At 48.8% G+C, this 27,212-nt stretch overlaps 1 protein-coding gene across 1 annotated transcript in view; it reads left to right on the forward strand.

Annotated features, from left to right (window-relative positions):
* Positions 1–7,902: 7,902 nt before the first annotated feature.
* Positions 7,903–27,212, forward strand: part of LOC126293561 (protein roadkill) — a gene marked incomplete in the record, with an annotated part of 69,292 nt that continues 49,982 nt past the window's right edge. The window contains 2 exon segments of the mRNA XM_049986839.1: positions 7,903–7,931; positions 21,511–21,658. Of these exon segments, the coding sequence (XP_049842796.1) occupies positions 7,903–7,931; positions 21,511–21,658 (177 nt within the window).

The raw sequence follows: 27,212 nt of genomic DNA on the forward strand, positions 1-27,212 counted from the left end.
CGTGCATCCACGTTATGTGCCGGCACGTCGATATTGAGAGTGGTCGCGAGCGAACGGAGCCTCGGTGGTGCACAGGACGTAGCTGCTCGCGGCACCAGTACACACAAAACCTTCCTTAACAAGTTCATTTCAGAGGACGCCTGTTCTTTTGAAAATATGTTTGTTTCGACGTTCTCCACCTCCCGCATTAAGTTGAGGGAACGCGGCGTCGTGCCGTCACCTTCCTCCGACCGCTCGGGTGACGTACGGTGCCAGTTCAGCTCGACCTACAGTCCGGTAAAGTGCTGCAGCGACGTGGCAGGACGCTGGCGGAGGCCCGCCGCGCAGTGCGGCCAGAGACGAGGCCGCCTCGCCAAAGCGCCGCCTCTCCGGACACTGTTTCACCGGAAGCGCCGGGGCAGTTTCACTTCACCTGTTGCTCGCGCCTGCCCACTTTCTACCACACACACACACACACACACCGCTGATGACGTGCTGCGCAAGAGCACACCTGCTCAACACTTGTGACGTCGCTGCGGGTAAACGTCGTGCTCCGAGAAACTCTTCGTGACGTTTCGTCCGAGACTGCGCTGCTCCGCTGAGTCGGTAAGCATGTGGAGCGTAGTCCCGGACGAGACGTCGGGAACAGAAGAGTTTCTCGGACGACGACGTCACATTCGGAAAGCTTTAGCCGCAGCTGCGGCATCCGCTGGTGAAAGCCTTCATTCTGCGACGTCGCGAATAGTGGCCAGCACACCGACAGGCCGCGCTTAAACGTCCCACGCGGAGGTTGCTTTCCAGGCTTGCGGCACTGCACGTGGTTCCAGTACGTTTTATGTAAATGCAGTCTTCCGCACTTCGCTGACGTGATGCTTAATGCGGTTAATGGCGTATAGATGTCAGCGGCACCACCGTCCACTGTACAGCTGTGATTTTGAAGGTCACTGTGAACAAAATTATTTGGGATCGTAGGTGTCGTCATTATAAGACACTAGTCCGACTACATTGCCGGTTGCAGTTGACCGCCCTCGAGAGGACCGCAGCAACTCGGTCGGAAGATGGGTAGTTCAGTGTTTTATAATGACCCAGTCTGGTACCCGAAATGGCCTACGATTTGGCCGGCAGCTGTGTCCTCCTCCAGCCGTAACACCACCTCACTGCAACGGAGCCAGAATATCACCATCACGACCACCGTCTGATTCTTCGCGGTGGAATCGTCATTTGACGCATCACTATTGCAATTTGCTTAGAGAAAGATGCGATTGAGAGAGTAGAGCGCAGTGGGAGTAGAGTGCAGTGACCTTTGGTGCCGGAGCTGCGAGCGCGCGCGCGGCTGGCTGCCTGCCGGCCGGCAGTGAGGCGTGCAGCCGGGCTCTGGGGTTGGGCCGCCTGTGTATCGATCGCACGGGGCCGCGCTGTCCCCCGTGGCCAACTCGTCCCTCGCTGTCGCTTTCACGCACCGGCATCGGTTTGCAGGGTTGCAGGATTTGCTGGGGGCCACGAGCTTGCACCGCGCTCCGCCAGAAGGAAGGCGCTGTCGTGAAGTTGAGTCCACGGTAACTGCGGACGTCTGCTAGTGGCTGTCGGACTGTTGCGGGACGCTCGGCGCACGCAGCGCTCTGCCGGCGCCGGACGTCTCGCTTCCACTTCAGTTGAGTGAGCAAAGCTGTACCACACTGGCAAAAGGCTTTGTGAAGACCGGACATAGATTGTGGCGGCAACATTTCGGATAGAGAATATTGCAAATAGCCTTAGGCGAGTTTAACAAGTCGTCTGTAATGGGGACTGCACGCCGAATCGCGAGACGTCGCCTCAGATTGTCTCGTCTGTGGCGGCAGCTGTTGTACGGGAGAGAAGGCCGCTGCTCTAGCTTCGGAGGACGGAACTGGCGGCTGACGCGACTGTGTGGCAGTTAAACAAAAATGGAGACTCGTTACTGTGAGAGTGGCGGGGAGAGAGATTCCGCATGGAAGTGTGGGACGCCCGCCCGCCTGCCTGTCAGTCCCGTAGGCGAGCAGGCAGCCAGTTGCACGGCGGCGGCCGCCGGACTCGCTGCCACGGGCGTTTAGAAGAGCGCACGCGCTGCACGACTCAGGCCTCCTGTACTTGTACAGGTGGGTGGCGGCGGCCGGCGAGGCCTGCACTGCAGATGGACGGCGAGCGCCAACTCGTCGAGAAGCGGCGAGTGGTGAGCGAGCGGGCGGCCGCGCCCGTAGCCCGCGGTGGGAGCCGCGCCGGGGCAGCCCGTGGTCAGCGCGTGCGCGTGCGCGTGGGCGTGCGCGTGCGCGTGCGGCGGTGCCCGGCGCGTCTGCCTCGTACGCAGCAGACCCGCGTTCCAATCACGGGCGGCGTGAATTTCCAACTCGCCCCATTCATTTCAATAAATTTCGGCTGGCAGCTAATGTCTTTAATTCCTTCGTGTCTCGGCATCTAAATGTTTCTAAGAGTCCGAAGTGTGTTTGTCTTAGTTCATTCGCATCCACTTTTCAATATTTCATCTATCGCTTTGCTACCGTCTCTGTATTCCATTATCTTTCAGTGTCTTACGAAACGCATTTGTGAAATCCGTAGCTCCATCACTGCACTGGTGAAGGACATTACGACATTAAGATAAACGCTCGATTCGTGTCTTGCACTACTTTAATGGCTTAGTCCTTCTACCGAAAGACTCCGAATCCATGGTACAGAGAAGCACGTCAGATTTCCATGCGAATCGTGACTAGGCAAAACTGAAGGGTGATATCCACGCTGTTACCGGTACTGACCCTTCTGCGATTCGTGTGTACGTCTGACAGTACCGTTCACGAGCTACGGTTTGTCGAGCAGTCCGCTTAATTAATAAAGAAGGTAACCACGAAGACCGCTTGCTAACTTGCGGTTTTTATTATCCAAACGAAAAGAACAGCTGCTTTATTGACCATCAGTAACACAGTAAATGCTTTGCTCTTTCCTCGGATAAAGGAAGAGACAGGTAAACAAAATGCTGAAATGACGGGAGAGGGCCAGGGGAGAAATGATGTGACGTCAGCAGGACGTTGCGGTCGTACGTTCGTCCGGACTGCTCGCCGTGGCCCACGTGCTGCGCCGGCTCGCTGCCGCAACAACTGAACTATCGCTCGACACGGGCTGCTGCTGCTGCTGGCTGCCAGATGAACGGGTACTCTGGAAACCACCATAGTCTCTTTATTACGTGCCTCAGAAAATTTTGGGATAACGAGCTGTGTACGTGAGGAGCCCTCCCACCACACACACACACACACACACACACACACACACACACACACACACACACACACACACACACGCGCTCCTGCTGCTGTATACACTATGATGGCAGTAGTCCGAGCAGAGGTGCGTTCTGCTCTTCGCTGCTGTCACCGGAGATACTCTGTGTGTGTAAGGGGGGGGGGGGGGGGGGGGGCACGTGCGGCGGTATCTAATGTGCGCGAAACTGTGAAACTTTGTCAATGTTACGCGACTACATATTCATGGAAGTATTTCTTTTTTTCTTTCCTTGTGTTCTACGAAAATTAGGAGTACGTCGGACGAAGCTGGTGGAGGTCAGATGTCGGTGACTGTATGGGCAGCAAACTGCTCATCATGGATGCATGTCGTTTCCGTGTGCGCTGCCACAATCCGTCCACTGCTCGCATTACTCTCTCTCTCTCTCTCTCTCTCTCTCTCTCTCTCACACACACACACACGAGGTAGACCCGAAGACAGTAACGGAAAATACTGTCGTCGTGCCTTCAACCGCAAAAGCAATGCTGCTTGCACGTCATACAGGTACATGTACGTGTCGACTGGACTGCTTAGTTGGCTGTATGGCTTCCGCTGTGTAACATTCACGCGGTTACCGAGGCACGGCGCGACCCACGCGTTTCGGAGGAACCGGCAGACCCGTGTCCTCCGTGCAGGTGTGGCCCGCGCCGGGGAAACAAAGGGCGGCCAGCAGGGGGGAGCGCCACGTACAGGCCGGCCGGGCCGGGCCGCGCCGGTGTGTTTTAGTGCGACGTCGGCCGGCCGGCCGCGGACAAAGGCGCCGCCGCATTGTTCCGCGGGCATCCGGCCGGTCACGGGCCCAGGAAGGAGCTGAGCTGCGCCGCGCCGTGCGTGCCGCGTTCACGTGCAAATCACGGCGACACCCAGGAACACAGACCTCTACACCTCTGGTTGTGAGATTAGATTGTAGCCGACGGGATTCTTTTCAGGGCAGCACGTCACTGTTGTCGGCGCAAGTATCTTGAGGCCTAGTGCTACGTGTTTGGGGGACGGAGCCTATTCTAGGTGGTGTACGGCCACAAGCAGCGGGACATTTGGGGTACGGGTGAGTGTCGCCGAGTGTCCGTGTGAGCTGGCAAGACCGCTCCTCAGATTTGAGTTCCCCGCTCTTTCCGGGAGACGCGCTGCCACGGAAACCGTCGCGGCCTTTCGGGAAAAAGTCGGCGGCCGCGAGCCTGTAGGGCTGTGGGAATGGCCGCCCTCCCGGCTGTACCTCCTCGGCCGCCTGGCACTGTGCGAGACACGCAGAGGGAGGGGAAGACACCGGCTGGACGCGGCCTGTGAACTCTGTGCCGTTTCGGGAGACTCCCTGCCCTGCCCTGCCCTGTCCTGTCCTGTCCTCTCCTCTGCGGCAGCGTGGCGCACGCGAGGCGTGTGTGGCGTACAGCGCCAGTGGACGGCCGCTCTGCTCCCAGGGCCACGGCGTGGCTTGCTGCCCGTGCCGAGGGCGGCCAGCCCTCACCCCAACTACCGCACCTCCCCCCACAACCACCACTCGGACGACTAACGTAGGCTCTGTTCTGAACCAACACACAGCATCTTCTGCGGTGCACACTACTGGCCAAAACATTGCACACCCTGGCACCAGAGTCAGCAGCGTTGCTTCTTAACAGGAACCACTGTTGTCCTGAAATGTAACAACTCGACTGCTTCTCCAGGAAGCGCCACACACCATAGATAAACGTCTCCAGGACATTGCGGACCAACATTTTATGACGTTCGAGAATGTGACACGCACTGACTGTGTCGATGCAGAGTAAGAATCACCAGCGTCAGCTAACGTAAATGTCTCCTCATTTGCTTTATCAATACAATTGATAACCAGAACTTGATCAGCCTTAGTTCATTAAAAACCATCTGAAACAATTGTGCCATTAACGACATGAAAATCGAAAGTACACAGCTCCCCCCCACCCCCCCCCCCCCAAAAAAAAAAAAAAGGCACACCAACTGGGGGTAGCTGCAAACACATTCAGCAAACAGTGTTACCAACCAAATGAATTAATCAATTACAATAACAGCCATCAAATGTACTAACCATTTGCGAGCCTAGTTAAACGTTACACACTTGGACAACATTCGTGCAAATACAGGAAAGATCACAAGACCCGCAATTGAGTGTAGCTGTTGGAAGGCCGCTTAGCAATCTATAACACACAATTTAAAAAATCCCTTAAGCAATAACATACAGTCCCTCGAAACAGACAAACTGGGAAGGTATAAAATTTAATTACAAATGCCCAGCCGCATATTCCAAGCAAACATTAATAACTACTTCTAATAAATATACAGTCGCCCCAAGTTCACGACAAGTTCCAAGTACACGCAATTGAAATGTTTCCAACTGGTACACACCAGCACAAACTTCCACACCACCTTCAATAAACACACATCTCCCCAGAATTCAACGTAAGCGGAGAGCCATAGCAGACGACTGTCACAGCCAACAAGGAACGAGCACCCAAATTTCACAACAAGTCTAGTAGCTGATCACTGTGGATCGTGGTTACGTTAGCCACTCTGTATTGATAAGAAACTGGTCTTCAACTTACCGCGCTGAGAAGTAGTAGTAACACTCGACTGTTTAAACGAATAGTTACAGAGCTGTGAAGAGCGAGAAGCTCGGGCTCGGCAAACACGTATTGAGCTCCTCAGCTCTCTAACTTAACCAAATAGATGCGACTACTTGTACCCGCTGAAACGGCGAGACCCCGCCGTGGCGGGCATCGCACGGTCAGCTTTGCCTGACCCTCGTCGGGCAGCTGCACTCCCCCAAAGGCCGGGCCGCGAGCCACTGACTCCCCAGGCCCCGCTAAACCGACAACACACACACACACACACACACACCTCGAGTGAAGACCTCAGTCCGCGACATGCCACCGAATCGATATCGGCAATCTCAGTACTTAACGCACCAGTGAAATGCCACACTGCCAAGATCAGTGCCGGTACGGCTCAATCGTCACAAAAAACACAAATTCTTGCTTCCAGCACTAGCTTAACACACTCTTCTTGTCAGTCAGATGGCGATCAGTAATTAAGCTTCGCCAAAAGCCAACCAAATTGAAACACGCAGATATGCATTACCTAAAATTAACTGTAAGGAAATTCTACACAAATGATAAGTACACTGAAAAGCCAAAGGAACAGGTACCCTTCCCTAGTATCGTGTAGGGCCCCTGCGAGCACGCAGAACTGCCGCAACACGACGCGCCATGGACTCGGAAGCAGTGTTTGAGGGATCTGACACCGTGAATCCTCCAGCGGTGTCCATTAACCCCTAAAGAGTACGAGCGGTGGAGATTTCTGAACAGCGCGTTGCAAGGCCTTCCATATATGCTCAAAAATGTTCACGTCTGGGGCATTTGGTGGCCAGCGCAAGTGTTTAGACTCTGCAGTTCTGGAGGTATTGGATGTCGCATTGTCCTGCTGGAATTGGCCAAGTCTGTCGGAATGCAGCGCAATGGACACCAATGGATGCAGGTGGTCACACAGGATGCTTACGTACCCTACTGACGTCCGGGGCCCACGGATCCGGTAGGTTGTCTCCGTACCTGTGCACCTCCACCCGCTCGGTGCAATTTGAAACGAGAATCGTCCGCCCGGGCAACATGTTTCCAGTCTTCGGAGCCAGGCGAGTCGTAAAGCTTCGTGTCGTGCAGTCATCGAGGGTGCAGGAGTGGGCCTTCGGCTCCGAAAGCCCATATCGATGGTGTTTTGTCGAATGGTTCGCACGCTGACACTTGTCGATGGCAGACCACGGAAATCTGCAGCAATTAGCGAAAGGGTCGCTCTTCTGTCACGTCGAGCGATTCTGTTCAGTTGTCGTCGGTGCCATCGCTCGTGCGTCGACTATAACACCGCGTCCAAACTGACTTAAATCTCGATACGCTGCAATTGTAGCAGCAGTGACCGATCTAACAACTGCGCCAGACACTCGGGTCGTATAGGCGTTGCCGAGTGCAGTGCCGTATTCTGTCTGTTTACACGTCTGTCTATTTGAATACGGATGGCTGTACCAGTTTCTGTGGCTGTTCAGTGTGTTTTGTAGTGGGTGACGTAGCTGTCTCTGTCGCGCGAGCTGAAAAGCGAGGAGATTCGGATACGTTTGATGTGAAACATGGCCAGTGATAGCGGACAGGTAGGAGGACGGACGTCGGCTCGTTTTGTCCAGCGAAGCTGTCGCGCGCTGTCGCTCTCTTCTGCCGCTCACGTAGGACGTTGTCTTAAAACAAAAGATGCTGTGACCCAAGGAAAGGAAATCCGCTGGTTCCCGGCGCGCAGTGGACGCTGAGGTGACGGGCCCGACTGCGAATCCAGACCAGTGCCTGCAGACCGCACCGGCGGCTTTGTGTTCGGCGCTGCGAGGCCGGCGAGGCTGCGGCGTAAATACGACGGCGCGGAGATGTGCTCTCGTACAGTGTGCTCCCTTCTCCGTCTCTCCTCGCCCGTGCAGTGCTCCATCTCTTTCGCGGTCTATGACGCGTCGAACGACGTGGGTGCTGACGTGGAGCTGCGCGAGGCGGCCGTGAGGGTTGTGACACCCCTGGCGGGAGCCCCCACGCAGGCGGGCGCCCTCACACACACACGCGCGCGTGGGGCAGCCTGAGGCGCGCCGCAGTCTCCTTCCAGAGAGGCGGCATGGACGGCCAGCGGGACTACTACAGCAGGTAGCACACGCAGCCGCTGCCGCTGTTCGCGCCCTCACCACTCTGCACTGCACTGCACTCGTCACTGCGTGCGCCCGAGTTTCCAGGCCTCGGGACAGCTTCGATTGTGTCTGTGCCGTCGGATATTCAACAGCACGCAGTGTGTCGCATTCCTGCGGCGAGAGCCGCGTGGTGAGGTCGGGAGAGGACGGTTGGCGCCCGGCCTGCTTCCTGTAACAAGTCTCGATAGGCCACAGCTAGTGAGCTGCGCCCCCGTGCAGGTGTGTGTGTGTGTGTGTGTGTGTGTGTGTGTGTGTGTGTGTGTGTGTGTGTGTGTGTGCCTGCTCTCATCTTCTGATAAGGACTGTTGCCAAAAATTTAGTGGTGATAGTGTGTGTGATTGTCTTTCCAATGTGCCCGTCCGCGGCTCAGCGATCACCCTAACTCGGAGTTGCAACATATCCTCGTTAGTATTCGTTCTCGGAGTATTTGCGCAAGTCACCTGTTGCGTGGGTCATCAGCGCGGTGTCGTTCCATCAACACGGTGCCTGACCACGTGAGTGCCCCTCCACCACAGGCCTACCGATCAGAAGCCCGTCGTCTCCCACTAACGCGCGGGCCCTGCGCGTCGGATCCTGCCTCACGCCGATCTGACCACAAGCCGGATGTGTCCGTGTGTGGCGCAATGCGGAGGATTTTCACGGTTCATCCGTGGACCCAGGACTGCGGTGATCCAGAGGGCGCGGGCGATGGGATTCACGAATTGAGGCTGTCCCACCGCAAGCACGTTGTACAGTGCGACGATTTATACACATTTTATTTATTCTAATACATTTTGACACTTCAGAAGTAGTTTGTTGTTGTTGTTGTTGTGGTCTTCAGTCCTGAGACTAGTTTGATGCAGCTCTCTATGCTACTCCATCTCCCAGTATCTACTGCAACCTACTTCATTCTGTATCTGCTTAGTGTACTCATCTCTTGGTCTCCCTCTACGATTTTTACCCTCCACGCTGCCCTCCAATACTAAATTGGTGATCGCTTGATGCCTCAGCACATGTCCAACCAACGGATCCCTTTTTCTAATCAGGTTGTGCCACAAACTTCTCCCCAATCCTATTCAATACTTCCTCATTAGTTATGTGATCTACCCATCTCATCTTCAGCATTCTTCTCTAGGACCACGTTTCGAAGGCTTCTATTCTCTTCTTGTCTAAACTATTTATCGTCCACGTTTCACTTACATACATGGCTACACTCCAAACAAATACTTTCAGAAACGACTTCCTGATACATAAATCTATATTCGAGGTTAGCAAATTTCTCTTCTTCAGAAACGCTTTCCTTGCCATTGCCAGTCTACATTTTATATCCTCTCTACTTCGACCATTATCAGTTATTTTACTTCCTAAATAGCAAAACTCATTTACTACTTTAAGTGTCTCATTTCCTAATCTAATTCCCTCAGCATCACCCGATTTAATTTGACTACATTCCATTATCTTCGTTTTGCTTTTGTTGATGTTCATCTTATATCCTCCTTTCCATACACTGTCCATTCCGTTCAACGGCTCTTCCAAGTCCTTTGCCGTCTCTGACAGAATTACAATGTCATCGGCGAACCTCAAATTTTTTATTTCTTCTCCATGCATTTTAATTCCTACTCCAAATTATTCTTTTGTTTCCTTTACTGCTTGCTCAATATACAGATTGAATAATATCGGGGAAAGGCTACAACCCTGTATCACTCCTTTTCAACCACTGCTTCCCTTTCATGCCCCTCGACTCTTATAACTGCCATCTGGTTTCTGTACAAATTGTAAATAGCCTTTCGCACCCTGTATTTTAGTCCTGCCACCTTCAGAATTTGCAAGAGCGGATTCCAGTCAACATTGTCAAAAGCTTTCTCGAAGTCTACAGATGCCAGAAACGTAGGTTTGCCTTTCCTTAATCTAGCTTCTGAGATAAGTCGTAGGGTCAGTATTGCCTGACGTGTTCCGACATTTCTGCGGAAGTAGTTTATATATAATAAAGTGCGTAGGATAAGAGGGAGAAGATTGTGGCAGTCGTTGTAGTTTGTACGCCATGCCATGTGCTCGCGTCTTTCTGGAAAGACAAACCACACAATACCCGTAACAGATAACCTGTACCAACATAGTAGAACCAACATTTTATTGGCAGTCACCTATAATCCCCACGTTATACACTTGTTTCAAGAGGCTTACTTTTTTGTGTTTTTTTCTGAAATCGGCGTAGATATTTTAAATTTCTCTTGCGGGTCCAATGAAATGCGCATTTTTGTCACGAAATGTTTCACTTTATTGCAATAAAATATTATCAGTAGTCTAAAGAAACGTATATACCTTTTGGCTTGCTTTCTCCATCTAAAAACAGTTCATTACAATTGATGTTGATGTTAGTACTGTAGATTTTGCCTCACATGTTTAGAAATACAGGTCCTTAGGTTTTTCGTGTGTCGAAAAATGCTAAAACTTGTCTGGAAATCGGGGAAAAATCACGGAATTTCACTTGGACAAATTTGTGACAACTCTGTCTCTTTATGATTACCGGCAGGAACTGAGATTGGTGACACGTTTGAGACCTTTGTAACTCCTTTCACAGGTCGTTCTGGTATATCGAGGCTAATAAAATCATACCTGGCTCTGTGTCGTCATTTCATTACGGTCGTACAGAGGGGACGGCACGCTGCTTCGCTCGACTCGACCGTCATCGGACAACGCGCGAACTGTGTACTGAGCCCACGGCAGCGGTGAATTTGTCTCCTGTGTCGCGTGATTACGTCGAACAAACGGGTTGAAAAATTATTTAAGATAATTTGAATACAATTACAACTGCAGTGCTTGTAAGAAGTGAATTTATAGACCAGTAAAAATATGCAGTTCAGTAAGTGTTATAAATGTGTAGCTATTTCTCTGCACATAAGGTGTAACATTATCAATAAGGGCAATCGCAATGACACAGAATTTGTTCTTCTGTGTCGTTACTTCCTCCGGGGTGGACAAAAATGTAGAAAACGGCGAGGTAACTGTGTTTTTTTCGCCATCAATGCAGAGGCTGGCCAAGCCTGTTGTTTGACGACGTTCTCGACACGTTGCGAGCACCTGTCGCGGCCGGGAAAGTGCTCCGTGTCTTTCCAGGAACTCGGGGGCCATTCGGCGCCGACGTCGTCGCCGGCTGCGTAGGGCCGCTTTGTGGGAGCGGCCTACCCGCCTTCTGTAGGCGTTTCCGCGATGACCGCGCACAACTGAGGCCCATTCCGAGCCAATAGCCCGAGAGCGAGGAAGAGGTACGATGAGGAAACGGGGTCATATGCAGCTGTATTACTCTTACGTCCGTGTCCTATATTTCAAACAAGTCTAACAGAAACGATCCAAGTTACTCACTATATTTGGTCTTTCCACATATTTGCCCGCCCATGTATATATGTCTCGCAAAATGACCGCCAAATTAAAATCGGAGGAATTAAGAGCCGAGATAAAGGTTTGCCGGCAGCCGCCGATTCCACGCTCCGTACTCGTTTGGAAGAGGAAAGAAGGGGTCCGCGGTGCCGGAAGTATCCTCTGCCCCGCACGCCACTAGGTGGGTTGCGGGCGGCCGTCCGCACCCAGCAGCAGGCGAGCCAATCAGGAGGCGGCGGCGGCGGCGCCGCGCAGCAGGTTATTTTTAAACGGCCGCCTCCTGGTCGCGGAGACAGATGTGAGCCGTGCGGTATGTCGCCTCACGTCACTCAGGTGCTCGTGAAAAGAAACTGGTCTGCCACTTTCGACGGCCAGTGGAAGTGTCATCAGCTCTCAGGCTACTTCACATTATGTCGGCAGTCGTCATACTTACATACGCCTCTGTCACCTCTGGTGTGTGTGTGTGTGTGTGTGTGTGTGTGTGTGTGTGTGTGTGTGTGTGTGTACTGGTATCCACAGTTTGTGAGGAGGTTAGCGTTCCGTGGTGTGTGTCCCGTCAAGACCGAGGCACGGTCGTGAGCAAAGGCTGCCCTAGTAGGAAGGGAGGGGGCTGGTGCACGGAACACGGGCGCCGAGCCACTTGACGGGCCTACACGTGCAGGCAGGGCCTCCCAGGTTTCGTCACGTCGCAGTGACGAGCCGCCAGAAAGTATCGTCGGGAGTCCTGCCGAACGGGTGTGGCCGTCCCTCGGAAGCACCGCTTCTCACGAGCCTCCCACGCGTCGTCGTGTCCGCCAGTCGGGGAGCTGGTTTCGGGCAGCTCTCCACGCGAATGTGCCCCGTGCGTGCGTCACTACGTCCACTCTAACGCGCTTCGTGTTTCCGGCCCCAGGTCCCCCTCTGCAGTCTTCACCTTCAACACACCGCCCCTCAACTCCTTCTCTTCTACACAAATCGGTACAGTACGGTACTCTTACTTATCCGCTGTTACAGCCTAGGTTCCAGCATTCTTCCTTAATTCCACAGCCTCTTCTCTTCTTTTCGCTTCTCTCTCTCTTCTTTTCGCTTCTCTCTCTCTTCTTTTCGCTTCTCTCTCTCTTCTTTTCGCTTCTCTCTCTCTTCTTTTCGCTTCTCTCTCTCTCTTCTTTTCGCTTCTCTCTCTCTCTTCTTTTCGCTTCTCTCTCTCTCTCTTCTTTTCGCTTCTCTCTCTCTCTCTTCTTTTCGCTTCTCTCTCTCTCTCTTCTTTTCGCTTCTCTCTCTCTCTAACTCTTTCCCCTTTTCGCTTCTCTCTCTCTCTCTTCTTTTCCTCGCTTCTCTCTCTCTCTCTTCTTTTCCTCGCTTCTCTCTCTCTCTCTTCTTTTCGCTTCTCTCTCTCTCTAACTCTTTCCCCTTTTCGCTTCTCTCTCTCTCTAACTCTTTCCCCTTTTCGCTTCTCCTATATACTGTTTACATGTTTCACGTCTGCTACGTGTTAATAATTTTGTCTTTCTTAAAAACACTTCTGTTACTTGCGATCTGCATTTTTGATCTCGTTTACTTTGAACTTCGCCCGTCAGTTACTTGGCTACCCACTACCGAAACTGATCTACAACTTTCAGTGTTCCGTTTGCTGATGCTGTTTCCTGTTACCATTTCGGTCCTTATTCTCTAGGGCGGCTGGCAGCACGCCCGTGCGCCACTAGACCGCCGGCTGTTCTTAGTATCTGCAGCGAAAGACGCCAGTGACGGAACGCCGTTTTTTGCAAGATCTATCTCTCCGCCTATAGCTAAAGCGGCTGATGCTCGATGTTTAAATCTTCTAACGTTTGGTACTCTGGTTCCCTCAAGTTGAACGCGCGGTACCAAGTTAATAATTTAAATGGAACTGGAGGGCGACTGAGGACGTACAGATATCTGGGTTTGAATTTCTCTCGAGACCCAATCTGCTTCACTACACACTTGTGGCCCCAGTCTCGTCTCTGCTTCCATGCGAGGATGAACTTGTGGTAACTAAGTTCATAAAATGCGCTCTACCTCTCCCGCAACAACAACGGTCGGTTAATATGTAGGCATCACAGACTCTTAGACACAGAACAGGGTTAATTCGACAATAGCTATTGATCTATCTGTAAAATGAGGGCAAGACTAATCTTTTACCATTGTTGTACCATCGTACCTCGACTTTGCAGTTTGTTTGAAATCTGGAGTTAACGATCCAGTGTATGATACTCTTCGATGTAACAAAATAACAATTTCTGTAGTAGCAGCTAGAATTCGTAGCGCTCTCCCTCTAGAATGTTGGCACCACCGCTACCTGAGTAGTGAGTTTTAAACGAGCGCCGGGACACGTATTTCCTACCAACGGTGGTGTCTTTCTCTTCACCACTATCGTTGTTAATTACGGAGGTATAATTTCGAAGTGGATACCATTTCGTAGTGAAATTTTAGTAAATAAAACGAAGCGCATCCAAATGGCCACCAGAAGCATCGGAGCGAGGCTGCTTCGAGCAAGTTGCCCCTTCCGCGCTCAGGCGGGTGGAGGCTGCTTTCGGCTCCACTTGCTGCTCCTCCCCCGGTCGTGGGTAAGAGCATTGCTCTGTGCTAGCTCTAAGTTTTCCAATTTTGTCGTCGTAACCACTTCGCGTAACGTTACTGGGAGGAACTGAGAGGGTCGCCCAAAAAGCAAGTTCCGTTTCTATTTCTATCCGCGGCAACGCTACGATCGCAGCTTGGAGCCTGCGCGGCAGTGACTCTGACCCGAGCAGAAGGCGCCCACGCCATTTTCAGATCGCTGCCGCCGACGTGTGTGCTTCGTAGAGCTTCTTTATAATGTCAGCCGTAACTGACAGTGCCGCCGCCTGTTAAATCACACCTGTGATTCGTTTTCTATATGCAAAGAAAGTTAAACCAAAGGAAATTGGTCGGCAGATCTGCGAGGTTTACCTACAAAATGCCACGAGTGATTCAGTGGTTAGAAGATGGGTCAGACTGTTCAATGATGGACGTGATCGAGTGCACGGTGAAGAACGAAGTGGACACCCGTCTGTGGTTACTGATGAACCGGTTCACACAACTGAAGATAGAATTAAGCGCAACCGTAAGTTTACAATTAGTGCCATTGCTACGGAAGTTCCGCAAATCTCATGATCACTAATTCGTGAAACTGGTACTAAAAACTGAAATTTCGAAAACTTTGCTCACGTTGGTACCCAAAATTCTTACTGAACGACACAAAAAACAACGGATGGGCAGTGCACTTCAGTTTTTGATACGCTCCAATGAAGAAGGCGATGGTTTTCTTTCTCGGATAGTCACGGGGGATGAAACTTAGGTGTCGCACGACACCCCTGAAACGAAACGCCAATCGACGGAATGGAGGCACACTTCATCCCCGACGAAGGTTAAGCCTAAGCAAATTTTGACACCTCAAGAAGTCATGTGCACCGTTTTTTGAGACAGAAAATGCATTTTGCCGATTGTTTCTTACCGCTAGACCAAACAATCAATGCACGCGTTTACTGCGACACAATTAAGAAATAGCGCCGCGCAATATAGAACAAGCGCCGAGGATTACTCTCAAAAGGTGATGTTTTTTTCCCGCGATAATGCCCGACCTCACACGGCGAATGTGACCAAACAACTCTTACGGGAATTTCAGTGGGACGCGTTTGACCATACTCCGTACAGTCCCGACGAGCTGAAAGAACATACTACCACACGGTTGAATACACGGGTGGCGACCTTCTGTGAATAAGGCATGCAAAAACTTGTGCCACGCTATGAAAAGTCGTTTTTTCTGTGTCTCTAAACGTTTGTTTGATATAACCAGTGCTGTTTTTCTGGGGGAACGCTGGGGGATGCGTATCCCTAAACTTTTTCGTCGACAAAGTAATTTTTTTAAGATGTTGAGAACTTGATAGAGTGCCATAGATTTATTTCTTCGAAGCTGCGGCAGCCATTTTCGACAGCTGAAGCGCTGGCAGCCAGTTTGACAAGGGTGTAGTGCCTTCGCCCGCTAATAGTGGGCGATGGTAGTACTAATCGCGTTCTTCATTTGAGGTGATGTAAACTGAAGTGTTCGATACCACTTTCTCTTGTATGTTTGTTTTTCTTGGTATCGCCTGCTTCATTTGAGCTGTATAGTCAACTGAAGAGTCCGATACCTAATTTTCGCTGCATTATGTCCCATGTCGGACTAACCTCAAACTTTTTTTTTTAGGAAAAAAAGCACTGTGTATAACCAAACGGAACTTAATTTGTAGACATTATAACATTTCAGCTCCTCAACACCAAATTAAAACGTTGCATTAGGAGGTGTCTGCTTCGTGCAAAAGGTCTTGAGTTCATATTGACGACAACAAGTAATTCTTCATTACAGACGTTTATTTACAAACAGCACTGACAGACTTCACAGACTCAACAACTGACTCTCAGAGCTAACCGCAATCCATATCCGAACTGGCAACTGACAACTCCTAGGTGTATTAATATCTTTCCAAACAATGAGAGTCTTTAACAATGTTTTGTTTACAATACGATAGCAATTCACGACCCAAAACTAAATTAGACATTACAGAATTTTAGTACAGATTAAAGTAAGTAAAAGGATCAGTACATATAAATTCTTACAAGCATAATTTCCAAATAGATTTTATAACATTTTTCTACCAGCTTCTGGATAACCTTCACCAGATTTGTACCGATGTTTCCAGAAATATCTTGACATTTGATTCTGGATATTTCTTGAGTGATTTAGAACAACTATTTATATGTAAAATGATTTAAATCGTGTTTCAAAACGTAAATAAATCTTTTTAGCAATATTTCTTGATACGAATCGTCTTTCGAAATTAGGTTATGAAACAGTTTTCACAAGTTTTCGTATTTTTGCGATCATAATATAGAATTTCTCCATAGAAAGTTCCAGAAGTGTGCATTAAACGTTCATTTACAGACTTTCTCTTTAGCTGGTGAGTTTTTAAAAGTATCTTGTCCATATTATACGAAATAATTTAGCTCAAAACTTTAATTTATACAATTAATCAGAGCTACAGCAAACAGTGAGTCTTTCTTTTACAAAATGAAATATAATATAAAATTGAATGAAAATAGGTTACTAACACCAATATATACCTACATCAATTCTATTTTTGTTCCTTCTGCGCAAAACGCCCCAATATTGACACAGTACAACACTCAAACATCACCAAAGTTCCCCTTTACATTTTGCATATCTGTATCGACATCCCCTAAAAGTCTACAGTATCGAATACTTCAATATGTCCCAATATGTCCTGTAATGTTACAACATACTTCGTCCAACTGTATTCTCTATGTTCAGCGTCACATATTGATGAACGGTACTCAAGGATCGGTCGAATAATCTGCTTATGACCCACTTCATTACTGCGAGCGTTATTCTTCCTACAAATCTCAGTCCGCCGGCACGTGGAGCGACTGAAAAGGAACGCAACGAGCAGGCGACGCGGTTCACCTAGCTGGCTGGCGACGGGCAGCTCCGGAACGAGGAACCGCGCAGTTGGCGCGTGCGAGCGCGTCTGTCGCAGAGCGTATTGTGGTCGCAGTATGAGGCACGAGACCGCTAGCGATGCAGGCAGCTTAGAATGTCTAATTCGAGGGCAAATGCATCGAGAAATTATTTAGCACACACCTGTTAATTGTAATTGCACATGCGCTTCTTCCGTGGCAAGTGCACTACTGAAATTGAACATCCATTTCATGTTGACTAGTTAAATTACGTGAATCGATACAGAATAGACCCCTTATTTCAACTTGTTGTCGAGTGCTTTTATTTTGAAACCTCGGACCTCGTAAGATTGATGCATGCAAAACATGTGGTTATGATGGAATGTGCTTCTGAAGTAATTTGCATGTGATCACTGTGTTTATAAGGATGGGGGATTTGTGGCTTTTCTTCAGTTTTCAACATTCGTTCGCGTACTACAGTGTAATTTTACACAACGGCACAACCGCTGCAACGCGAAACTACGCTCCTGGTTTGGTTTCAGCTTCTCTTTTTATTTGTAAATTTGGTTCCATCGACTTACTGGTGATTTTATTTTAAACAATAGATGTCTTGTGAACTTATTTCCCCATTTTGCACCACGCTTTCTCTGACAAGTCCATCGTGCAGTCCCCTGGAAACGAGTAGTTCAACAGAATGGGATGTTTCCCACTTCCCGTACAAAGCTAACATTCACGGCCGCCTCGTCACTTTTTCAAGTAAGGAGCCGTGTTCGCTGACAGGCCGCTACTCGGACTGCGTGGCAACGCAGACGGCAAGTCGCTGGCGACGCTTTGCGAGCTACTTAAAAAGTGCCGCCACCTCTGTGTTTGCACTGCCCAGAAAGCGATGCACACCAACTCGCGTCGCTCCGGGTACAGCAGTCCTAGGAGTGCCTCCAAAACTGCAGGAACGCTTGGCTGTGAAGAAGACTGATTCCGCGCGACCTGACCGAAAGTGAAAAGCACCCTTACGCCAGCTCGTGTACGGAAATGCTCAAAAAAATTCCACCGAGAAAATGCGAAATTCGCATACAACCACGTAACAGCAGGCAAGCTGAAACATGAGCAGGGACGCACCGGCACAAAAAAAAATCCATGCGGACGCCTCGTTTCTTTTGTTACGGCGTTCATTTCGCGACCCTTCCTTTAGAGTTTAAAGGATCGGAGGAACAGGTAACAATCAGCGAAATTTGATGAACTCGGGATAAAGCAACAGTAAACGTCGCACAAGTCACCATCACGATGCCACGGCACGTCAAATGTTGACTATTTTAATGAGTAAATCTTCGAATTAACGTCCCATTACCCATATTCGCCCGACCTTAGTTTCCTGCCTTACGCCAAACAAATAAATGCGCGGAGAGCGATTACATCGCATCAGAAAGCTCTTAAATCCTTCCAAAACCTGATTTCTCAACTATCAACATCAGAGTGGTAACGAATCCCTTGAGAACGGCTTGGAGCGCATGCAGAGGACCCATGTCACAGAGACAGTCTGTGTGTTTAAGTTGTTTTCATTGGGGCTCTTCCGCCTTCAAAATGGCAATTAGCATATCGCAGAACGGCGTTCACAGTGTAACTGATTAGTTACAACGATTAAACTAAGACCCCGGTTTTTTAAAGAATCGAACTTACGTGTGTAAAACGTCATATCTCGAGAACTGTCCTTACAATGATGTAACTTTGCAGGTGAATTCAGTGTTGTACGTGGGTACTATCGGCAAACTACGTTGTGAATTGAGTTAATAGTAAAGGAGTGAGGCCTGATGCTGCAGATTTGCTGCACGAACAGCGAAAATCCTAAGCGATACACCTTTTTTTTCCTTTCACATTTATTATTGCCACATTACTCGATTGTAAAATAAACGTAAATAACAATATTTATTAATAAGCGTAGTTCTATTGAAGGAACAGTGATTAAACTGCAGCCGGTTTGTGGGCCGTATCAATCAGTAGTTATTTCGTAAAGGTTTGAAATTACGTCGTTAACTCCGCGAAATATTGGAAATCAAATTTTTGTTGCCCTGGAATCCGTTAGGCTACGTGCGACCGGCGCCGGATAGGTAACAGTTGCAGCTAAACTTCTCGCCACTTTCCGGATGCGAACTTGTCGCAGCAATAGAGTAGCTCAAACAGTTCATTTTTATTGTACTCGATGTGTGGATATCTGTCTGCTGCTGTACAGACAGTATTTCTTTAACGTAATAACTCTTCCACAATTCATACTGTCGGGTTACATATGATATATTGACAACTTTTCTCGTTCACATATTTACATAAGCTGAACTGGTTATAGCCGATATTATTCCTCAAGCCATCCAATCCCAGGTTTTAAACTATTTTTCAGTCACCTTTTCCGCGCAGTTCTTCAGTTTATAACGACACCTCTCTCCCTGTTAAAATAAATTGCATAAAGCAGGCGAACTAAAAGAACCGTAGTACCAGTACATATTCCTAAGCAACATGGTTTAGAAGACAGCGAAAAAAAAAGCAACACATCCGTCATCGTCACTCAAACATCTACATCGGTTGCCAAGCTATGGTGGCTTAATGTCAAAATTGTGGTAGTGGAAAAGTGGGAACCAGAAAGAAAAAATGCTCTTATCATAGCACAAAAAAGATGAATATGTCCTGGGCCACAGTTAGGAATGTGAAAGAAGGGCATTAGTTTTTCGACTTATCTGGCAGCTGCAAAGACAATGAAGTGAAAATTTGACATATTCGCACTTTTTTTTGCGACTTAACACTACTTCCACAGTACAGTGAGCTATCTTGAACCCACCCCCCTGTTACACGTGCTGACGAGTGTAAGAACAGATATACATTTGCTTGTCTAGAGAATGGTATGCATTTATAATAGGAAGTATCCTGGAATCGGCACGCGTGCATCCTAAACCTTGACACACTGTCATATTGCACGACATGACAAATGCTACGTTGGATGATGCGATGGCATGTGTTACGTTATACATACCATTTATAATGTTGCTTTAGTTGACACGATACAAGTTCTAATACTAACTAGTAAAAAGTCGCGATGTCAAGATGTTTTAAACGTCTTTGAAGCTGACAGATAAGTCGAAAAGCTAGTTCGTCCTTTCACATCCTTAACTCTACCCAGGACATATTCGCCTTTTTTGTGCAACGATAAGAGCATTTTTCATTTTGCTTATTAAATATTTCCATTTTATGAAAGGACTTTAATCCTTCAGTTTATCTTGTTTGGTATGAGAACGATCCATGGAGGTTAGAATGTAACGGTCGGCGGAAAACAACTGAAGCACAGCCTGCTCCATCCGTTTCTGTGGACAGCGATAGTCTGTACATTTCGTAAACTTGCGAAACTAATTGCATACTTAAAAAATTAAAATTGTCATTTGCATTGAAATAACTAGAGACTTCTCAGATGCAAGCGTTTTCTGATATAAAAAATATCATAGGAATAGGAGACAATTTGTTGCAGCGATGTTATAAGAAAGACGCGTTTCATTTGTTCAGTTTCTCGTGTGAAGTTGGGCGTTACGGTCTCAGATGTGCGCGGCATGCCAAGGAGATACCGCACGAGAACCTCCAGGGGGAGAAGAGTGATCAGAGTTTCCTCGTCCTCTGCCCTTTCTTGTGCTTCCGAGTGAGTTGACAAATAATATTTTGAATCTTTTACGACTGTCGAATGATTGTGTCCCAGAGGTTGTGTGTGTGTGTGTGTGTGTGTGTGTGTGTGTGTGTGTGTGTGTCCGACCGAATATAATAGAAGCGCCATAAGAAATTGCCTGGGGTCTTAACGCTTCTGTAGAAGCCAATTAGCGGGCTGTGTTAGTCCCGTATTGCAGAAAGTGAACTGTGTCGTGGAGGATTTCGAAGGTGATCGTAAATTCATGGGGGGGGGGGGGGGGGGGGGAGGGGAGGCAAATAACGTGGGTAATCTGCACGTGTATCGCTGCTAATTATTTTCTCACTCGTCATAGTGTTCTTCATATGTTTCTAAACTTCAAAGTTCGTCTGCTCGGCCCGTGTATTGTTGAGCAACACGGTGCGCCTGACAACGTTTTCAGTTGGAATGTCTTTACATTATAAACCTGGATTCTATGTAATCTTTTCGGGCCCTTACAGCAGCTCCTTGTAGCGTTTACTTAATTCCCGACAGAAGTTGCATTTTTTCTCCTCGCGGCATGTGATATGTCACGAAAAAACTAATTAACGCAGTAGTATACGTGTTCGTTAGATGGGGCACGTAATCCTCGATTTTATTGCGGTTTTTTAAAAATAGTGTTCCGGTTTCTGGCACCTCGATGTGACTAAATGAATTTCTCGGTTGTTACCGTTGTAATATTGTATTCCTAATATATACCGTTCTCCCCTACTCGACGATAGTTCAGAGATCTATTTTCGAAATGTATGTTCGCCTTTCGTAGTATATACGAACGTAAATTCTGCTACGCATTACAGTCACGGATTACTGTGCCCATTATTTTCTGTTAACTCGTCGATACAATCATTTCGCTTGTGACAATGCCAAAATAGTAAAATGACTCACGCTCGTGTGAATTGTAACTGCGACACCGAATGTACTTTGTCATTGTACACTAAACATAACTTGTGCTGTGTGAAATGGCGCCACTAGGGGCGCTGTGGGCGGCGCGCCGTTCGCTTGTCTGAGGCGGCGTTGGGCGGTGTTGCAGGCCGCCGGTGGTGAGTGAGTGCTCTCCGCAGACGGCGCGGGTGAGCTCCGCCGCCGTCGCCGCCGCCGCCATGGCCGTGTCCCGCGTGCCCAGCCCGCCGCCGCCAGAGGTCAACACGCCCGTCGCCGAGAACTGGTGCTACACCCAGGTGAGCCGCACGCGCTGTGGTACGTTCACTCGGCTGGCCTTACACTCCGTGGTCAACACAAACGGCAAGTCGACGCACCGTGATATGTACAAAAACCGAAGCCACCTGGGGCTGAGAAATTGCAACATTTTGTTCAAACTGCAAAGCGAATAAGCCTCTTAACAATATAGCGGGTATAGTACTTTTTGGAATTGCCATTTTTTGCAGTAACAATATATTTTCGTACTGCAATATCAGCATTTTCTCGGAAGCTCGGAAGCCTTTATACGAGTTATTTCCATTGGGATCTCGGAAATACTATGCATTTATTTTACACATATTCGTGTGCTAGCCAATTTTACGTAAAATGGTTCTTGCAATTAGCTACCGAGGACGAGAATGTTTCGAAAATCCGCAATAATTCCGTCCTTGAAGTGACACTACATTTGTCAGATCTGATGTTTCAGTAACTTGATTTGCTGTGAATGTCTTCACTACGAATGACCGGTGATGACCTGTTTCGTTTGCAGTTTGGTAGTATTTGTACATAATCAGTATGTTTAATTCTTTTTGGAACCCTTCTAATTCGTTAACTCGTTTTCATTTCGTTGTAAAACATTCTGGATTACTGTTAACCATTTTAGATCGACGGCACGAATGTCAGAGTACTTTCCTTTCTGCAGTGAGAGACAGACGTGGGTCGCTATTTTGGAAATGGGCTGTGTTAGTAGTTAACATGGTGACTGTAGTAGAGACGTAACATAATCCCTGAGCTCTGAGCTGTTGTCAGCTTTCGACTATGGCTGCAGACGAAGGCACTAGCCGCACACTGAAGCGTTGCTTCGGACACGTTTACAGAGTCGCACGACGTTACTGTGTGACGTAGGCAACTGTCAAACTCGGCTGTAAGTAGTTTTGTGTATAGTACTACTCGCGCCGTCTTATATAAAAAGCGGTAGCCTAAATACGTTTTGCTGTTCCCACTGTTTTTAAAAGTTGTTCCCACCGTTGCCTGTCGATATGTCGAAAACGCGAGCTTCGTCAGTTTCTCGTTTTTCAGTAAATCCCGGCCAGATAAATGCTTTTAGAGGCTCGTGAGGTACCGACTTGCCGAAGGACGCGTGCCTCGGTTCGAGAGCTTTGTCCGATTATTGTAAAATTGGACGAAGTCGTGCTGTAGTAACAGTCAGGAGGACTTCTATTCCGAAAAATTACCACCAAAGGAAAGAACCATTCGCTCGCTCGTATTGTGTGGCAATAAGAGACGAAGGTAAAATTTCGATCGTAGCTAGGTGGTGTGCACTCGGTGTTTACAAAACGTTATCGCGCTGTTGGCAGGGAGGGAAAGGAAGCCAACTTTTGAAGTAGGCGCAGTGATGTGGCAATTGTGCCACGTGAAAGTGCAGATTGTCGCGTACGATACTCACCTCGTGCATAATTACACATTGTCGTCATAATCTCCACAATCTTTTATCTTCTTATCGATACAGCTTTCGGGAGGCACGGTCTCTGGCCGGTCATTTGGTTCAGTTGGAAGCTGTAGATCAGCAGGCTTTTTTCTGTCAGCGCTGCAATCTTGCCGGAGTTTTCTTAGATCTTCGTAAGACCTAGGAATTTGGTCTTTGTGTCCTCCTGCCTATTTTTATTCGCCAGTTCCTGTTTCGCCCGCCGTGCAGTCTGGGCTCCGTGTTGAGTGTCCTGCTGTTAATGGACTTTTGACATCTGCCAGACGGCCGGTATGTGGAACGTTGTGTACTCGGGCTAGCGCCATCCAGTGCGCTTCCGCGTGGTGCTTCAGTTCTCTCCCCTTCGGTCGAGCTGGTCCATTATTCGCCATACTAAAGTCCGTCCTGACCCGGAGCGTGGTCCCCCAGTTCCGTTTCTTCTCGCTCACAACAAGCTTACTCGGTTGTCCCGTGTCGGTCACCCGAAGGTCGGCTTTTTGCGTAAACTCAGTGTTCCTTGCTTCCTTGCCCAGACCTCCTGCGTCACGGAGTGCTCACCTTCCTCTGCCTTTACCGGGCATCAGTTGTCTCGTCTGGTCTACGGTTGTCAAGTTTACGGATCAACTGCCACTAACACGCGGCTTCTCGTGGGACCCGTTCTGCCACTGGCGCCTTTCACACTAGCATAGCCTCCTTGTTAACTTTGCGGCTTCGGGTCATCGCCCACCCGCTGCCCGTCCTGAGCTACATTTACCAATCCGGCTGCGCCTTGCTTCTTTCCACCGTAACTGCCATTGCCTCTCCTTGAACTCTTCGCCATGTTCTCCCCCGCCCCCAGTTCGTCGGCCACGGATTTAGATGGATCTCTTCTGGTATCTGAACGCCTCCATCACTCTGAATGCGCTTAAGGGAGCTCCAGGATATGCCATTTTCTACACCAATGGTTCTAAATCCATTGACCATGTGGGGTGTGCCTTCATCTTCTGTTGTCACGAAACACCATCTCTTTCCTGCCACACGTGCGGAAGTGATCATCTATTGAGCCCTCTGTTTCATGAAACAGTCCTCCCTCACCCGAGTATTGTTATGTATGGACTCAATGAGTTGCCTTCGGGCTATCGCTCGGTGTTTTTTTTTCCCACCACAGTTTGGTCTCTGCCGTCCATGACCTTTTCACTGATCTCGGTGATCCTGCTTGTTCGATTTACTTTTCTTCTTTCCTGGCAACTTAGCTATCCTGGGTAGTGAACTTGAGGGGTGGTCAGTTAGCCCTCAGGGGGGCGAACTCTGTTGTGGAGCTCAATCGTGCGAGGACTCTCGGTTGGTACCACCCCCTCTGTCCCTGCTGGCGGCAGTCTGCCACCTTTGCAGTGGCCTACTAGGTTGACCCGGCCCCCTCAGTAGTTGATCTGTATTTCACTGGACTGTCCCTGCCTTGCGGCCCTGCGCACTGAACGTGCCCTCCCACCGTTCTCGTCTCGGGTGTTAGTGGACGGCCCTCGCACGGTTACGCCTGTCCTCAGTTTAACAAAAGTGGTTTGTACTCTCAGGATACGCCCTTGACTTTTCCTGTGGCATTTGAGTCCCCCAGTTAGCGTAGGCGGTGGTGATGGCGGCCTTGATCTTTCCTCCGTACTGGCCAGGTTCCCTACATTTTGTTTGCTTTTTTTCCTTCTTCACACGTGTCTTCTTACCGTGGTGCTGTCGCCATTCTATCCTTATAATGAGACGGTATGGGTGGAGGTGCTGGTGCCCCACCGCACGTAGCGTTTCTGGGGCACCCCTGCTCTCACCATTTCCTTACACTTCCCCTCCTGTTCTTTCCTATACCTGCTGCCCTGACGCCCCTTTTCCCCTCTGTTTGCACGTTATCCCTTCCCCTTTATTGGACTGAGCTGTTCTGTTCATCGCTCGATTTCTCCCGTCGTAGATCGTGGGACCGATGACCTCGCTGTTTGGTCTCCTCGCCCGAATCGATCGACAAATCGACCAGTATTTCTTCTCACTTTCGAGGACAGTACGTGATTTTCCTAAACCTCTGTATGGCTTATCTGTCGTAGGACGGGATCCTCCCACCTGTGCCTCTTCGTCCAGAGCTATGTCATCCACATTTCCCATCCTTCTCCCACGCCATCGTTTCTTCCACGATTTCGTTCCAGCCGTTTTGTTCAGTGGTCTATTCTGAGAGATGCTTTTCGATATCTTTCTCACACTTTCTTCCTTGTTGTTGTGGTCTTCAGTCCTGAGACTGGTTTGATGCAGCTCTCCGTGCTACTCTATCCTGTGCAAGCTGCTTCATCTCCCAGTACCTACTGCAACCTACATCCTTCTGAATCTGCTTAGTGTACTCATCTCTCGGTCTCCCTCTACGATTTTTACCCTCCACGCTGCCCTCCAATGCCAAATTTGTGATCCCTTGATGCCTCAAAACATGTCCTACCAACCGATCCCTTCTTCTAGTCAAGTTGTGCCACAAACTTCTCTTCTCCCCAATCCTATTCAATACCTCCTCATTAGTTACGTGATGTATCCACCTTATCTTCAGTATTCTTCTGTAGCACCACATTTCGAAAGCTTCTATTCTATTCTTGTCCAAACTATTTATCGTCCATGTTTCACTTCCATACATGGCTACACTCCAAACAAATACCTTCAGAAACGACTTCCTGATACATAAATCTATATTCGATGTTAACAAATTTCTCTTCTTCAGAAACGCTTAACTTGCCATTGCCAGTCTACATTTTATATCCTCTCTACTTCGACCATTCTTTCTTCCTTTCTTCCTTACCTCAGTTAATCCAACTAGTAAGTGTTGCTGGTGAACGAATGTTGAGGCGCATTTCTGTGTGATGCAGGTCATACATTTAGCTGGAAGTCCGCTTAAAAACGTGTCGCAGGGCCACCGTGCTCCACTCCTTCCGTGTGGCCGGCGATGCAGCTCCCTTCACGTATTTCGTGGGACGTCGCCAATCTTGTACCGCTATTGAAACAGATTTTCAAAAGTGTACTAGAGTCGCATCCCGAAGAATATCGTACTTCGCTGAAATGTATCATCGGTTCTTATCCACTGTAGGCAATATCAAACGTAGTTTGCCACAACCGACTAGATTACTTAAAAGCTCAAGACGCGAAGCCAAATTCGACAAAAAGAGAATTCGCTTTTCCCGTCTCGTGTACTTGGCTCCTTTGTTGCCCAGGTGTTATAGTAGTGCGGTTGGCAGATTACTTTATTGCTCGAAATAAGTGTTTCACCTCGTATCGAAATGCATTAGCAGAGTCTATAGCGAGTGTGGAATTCGAATAAAATTCGAGGTTACCTTGTACTTGATACGTCGTAAGGTTCGGTTTTAACGCGGTTTCGGCGCTTTTTAATCACGTAATATGTATCAGACGTTGGGCGTAGTAATTTATACGTAAGAAACGAGTTTGTGCAAAAGAGGTGGAGGGGACAGTCGTGCAGTGAGAAAGCAATGTGTAACGGCTGTAAACAAGATGTTGCAAAATTTAAAGTAATTTAGTGGTTGTCCTTTATTTGTAGGAAAGTAACGGGAATTTCTCTCTCTCTCTCTCTCTCTCTCTCTCTGTGTGTGTGTGTGTGTGTGTGTGTGTGTGTGTGTGTGTGTGTGTGAGAGAGAGAGAGAGAGAGAGCAGAACAGAGGGTTCGCAGAGGGTGGAGTGGTGGGGGGGGGTGTTCCGCCCCAAGGTCAGGAGGGGCGTCCGTGGTGCAGGGGCTGTACTGCGGCTCCAGGGGTGGACAGAGATTCACCACCCGCTCCGCGGCTCCCACCGTAATCGCGACGAAGACTTTCAATTAATGCGGCCCACTGCTGATGCCTGCTGTGCGCTCGGAATGTTCACACATTTTCAGCAGGCTGTGCGTATGAGTGGAAAATTTAATTTCTTTCGTCACATTAGATGATTCACGAGAGCTTGCAACTGTGTTGTTGATGATTTAATTATGAAAACTGCACCACTTCCAAAATTTTTGATGCTTAGCACAACGCGTTTCGGGAGTTAATTCTCATTTTAAAGTGCACTTATTTACTTGAATATGAAATTATTCAGGTAGTGAAGGGAGACGAAAATTTAATAGTCATGGGTGACTGGAATTCGTCAGTAGGAAAAGG

The sequence above is a fragment of the Schistocerca gregaria genome, chromosome 10, assembly GCF_023897955.1.
Source record: "Schistocerca gregaria isolate iqSchGreg1 chromosome 10, iqSchGreg1.2, whole genome shotgun sequence".
Lineage (NCBI taxonomy): Eukaryota > Metazoa > Arthropoda > Insecta > Orthoptera > Acrididae > Schistocerca > Schistocerca gregaria.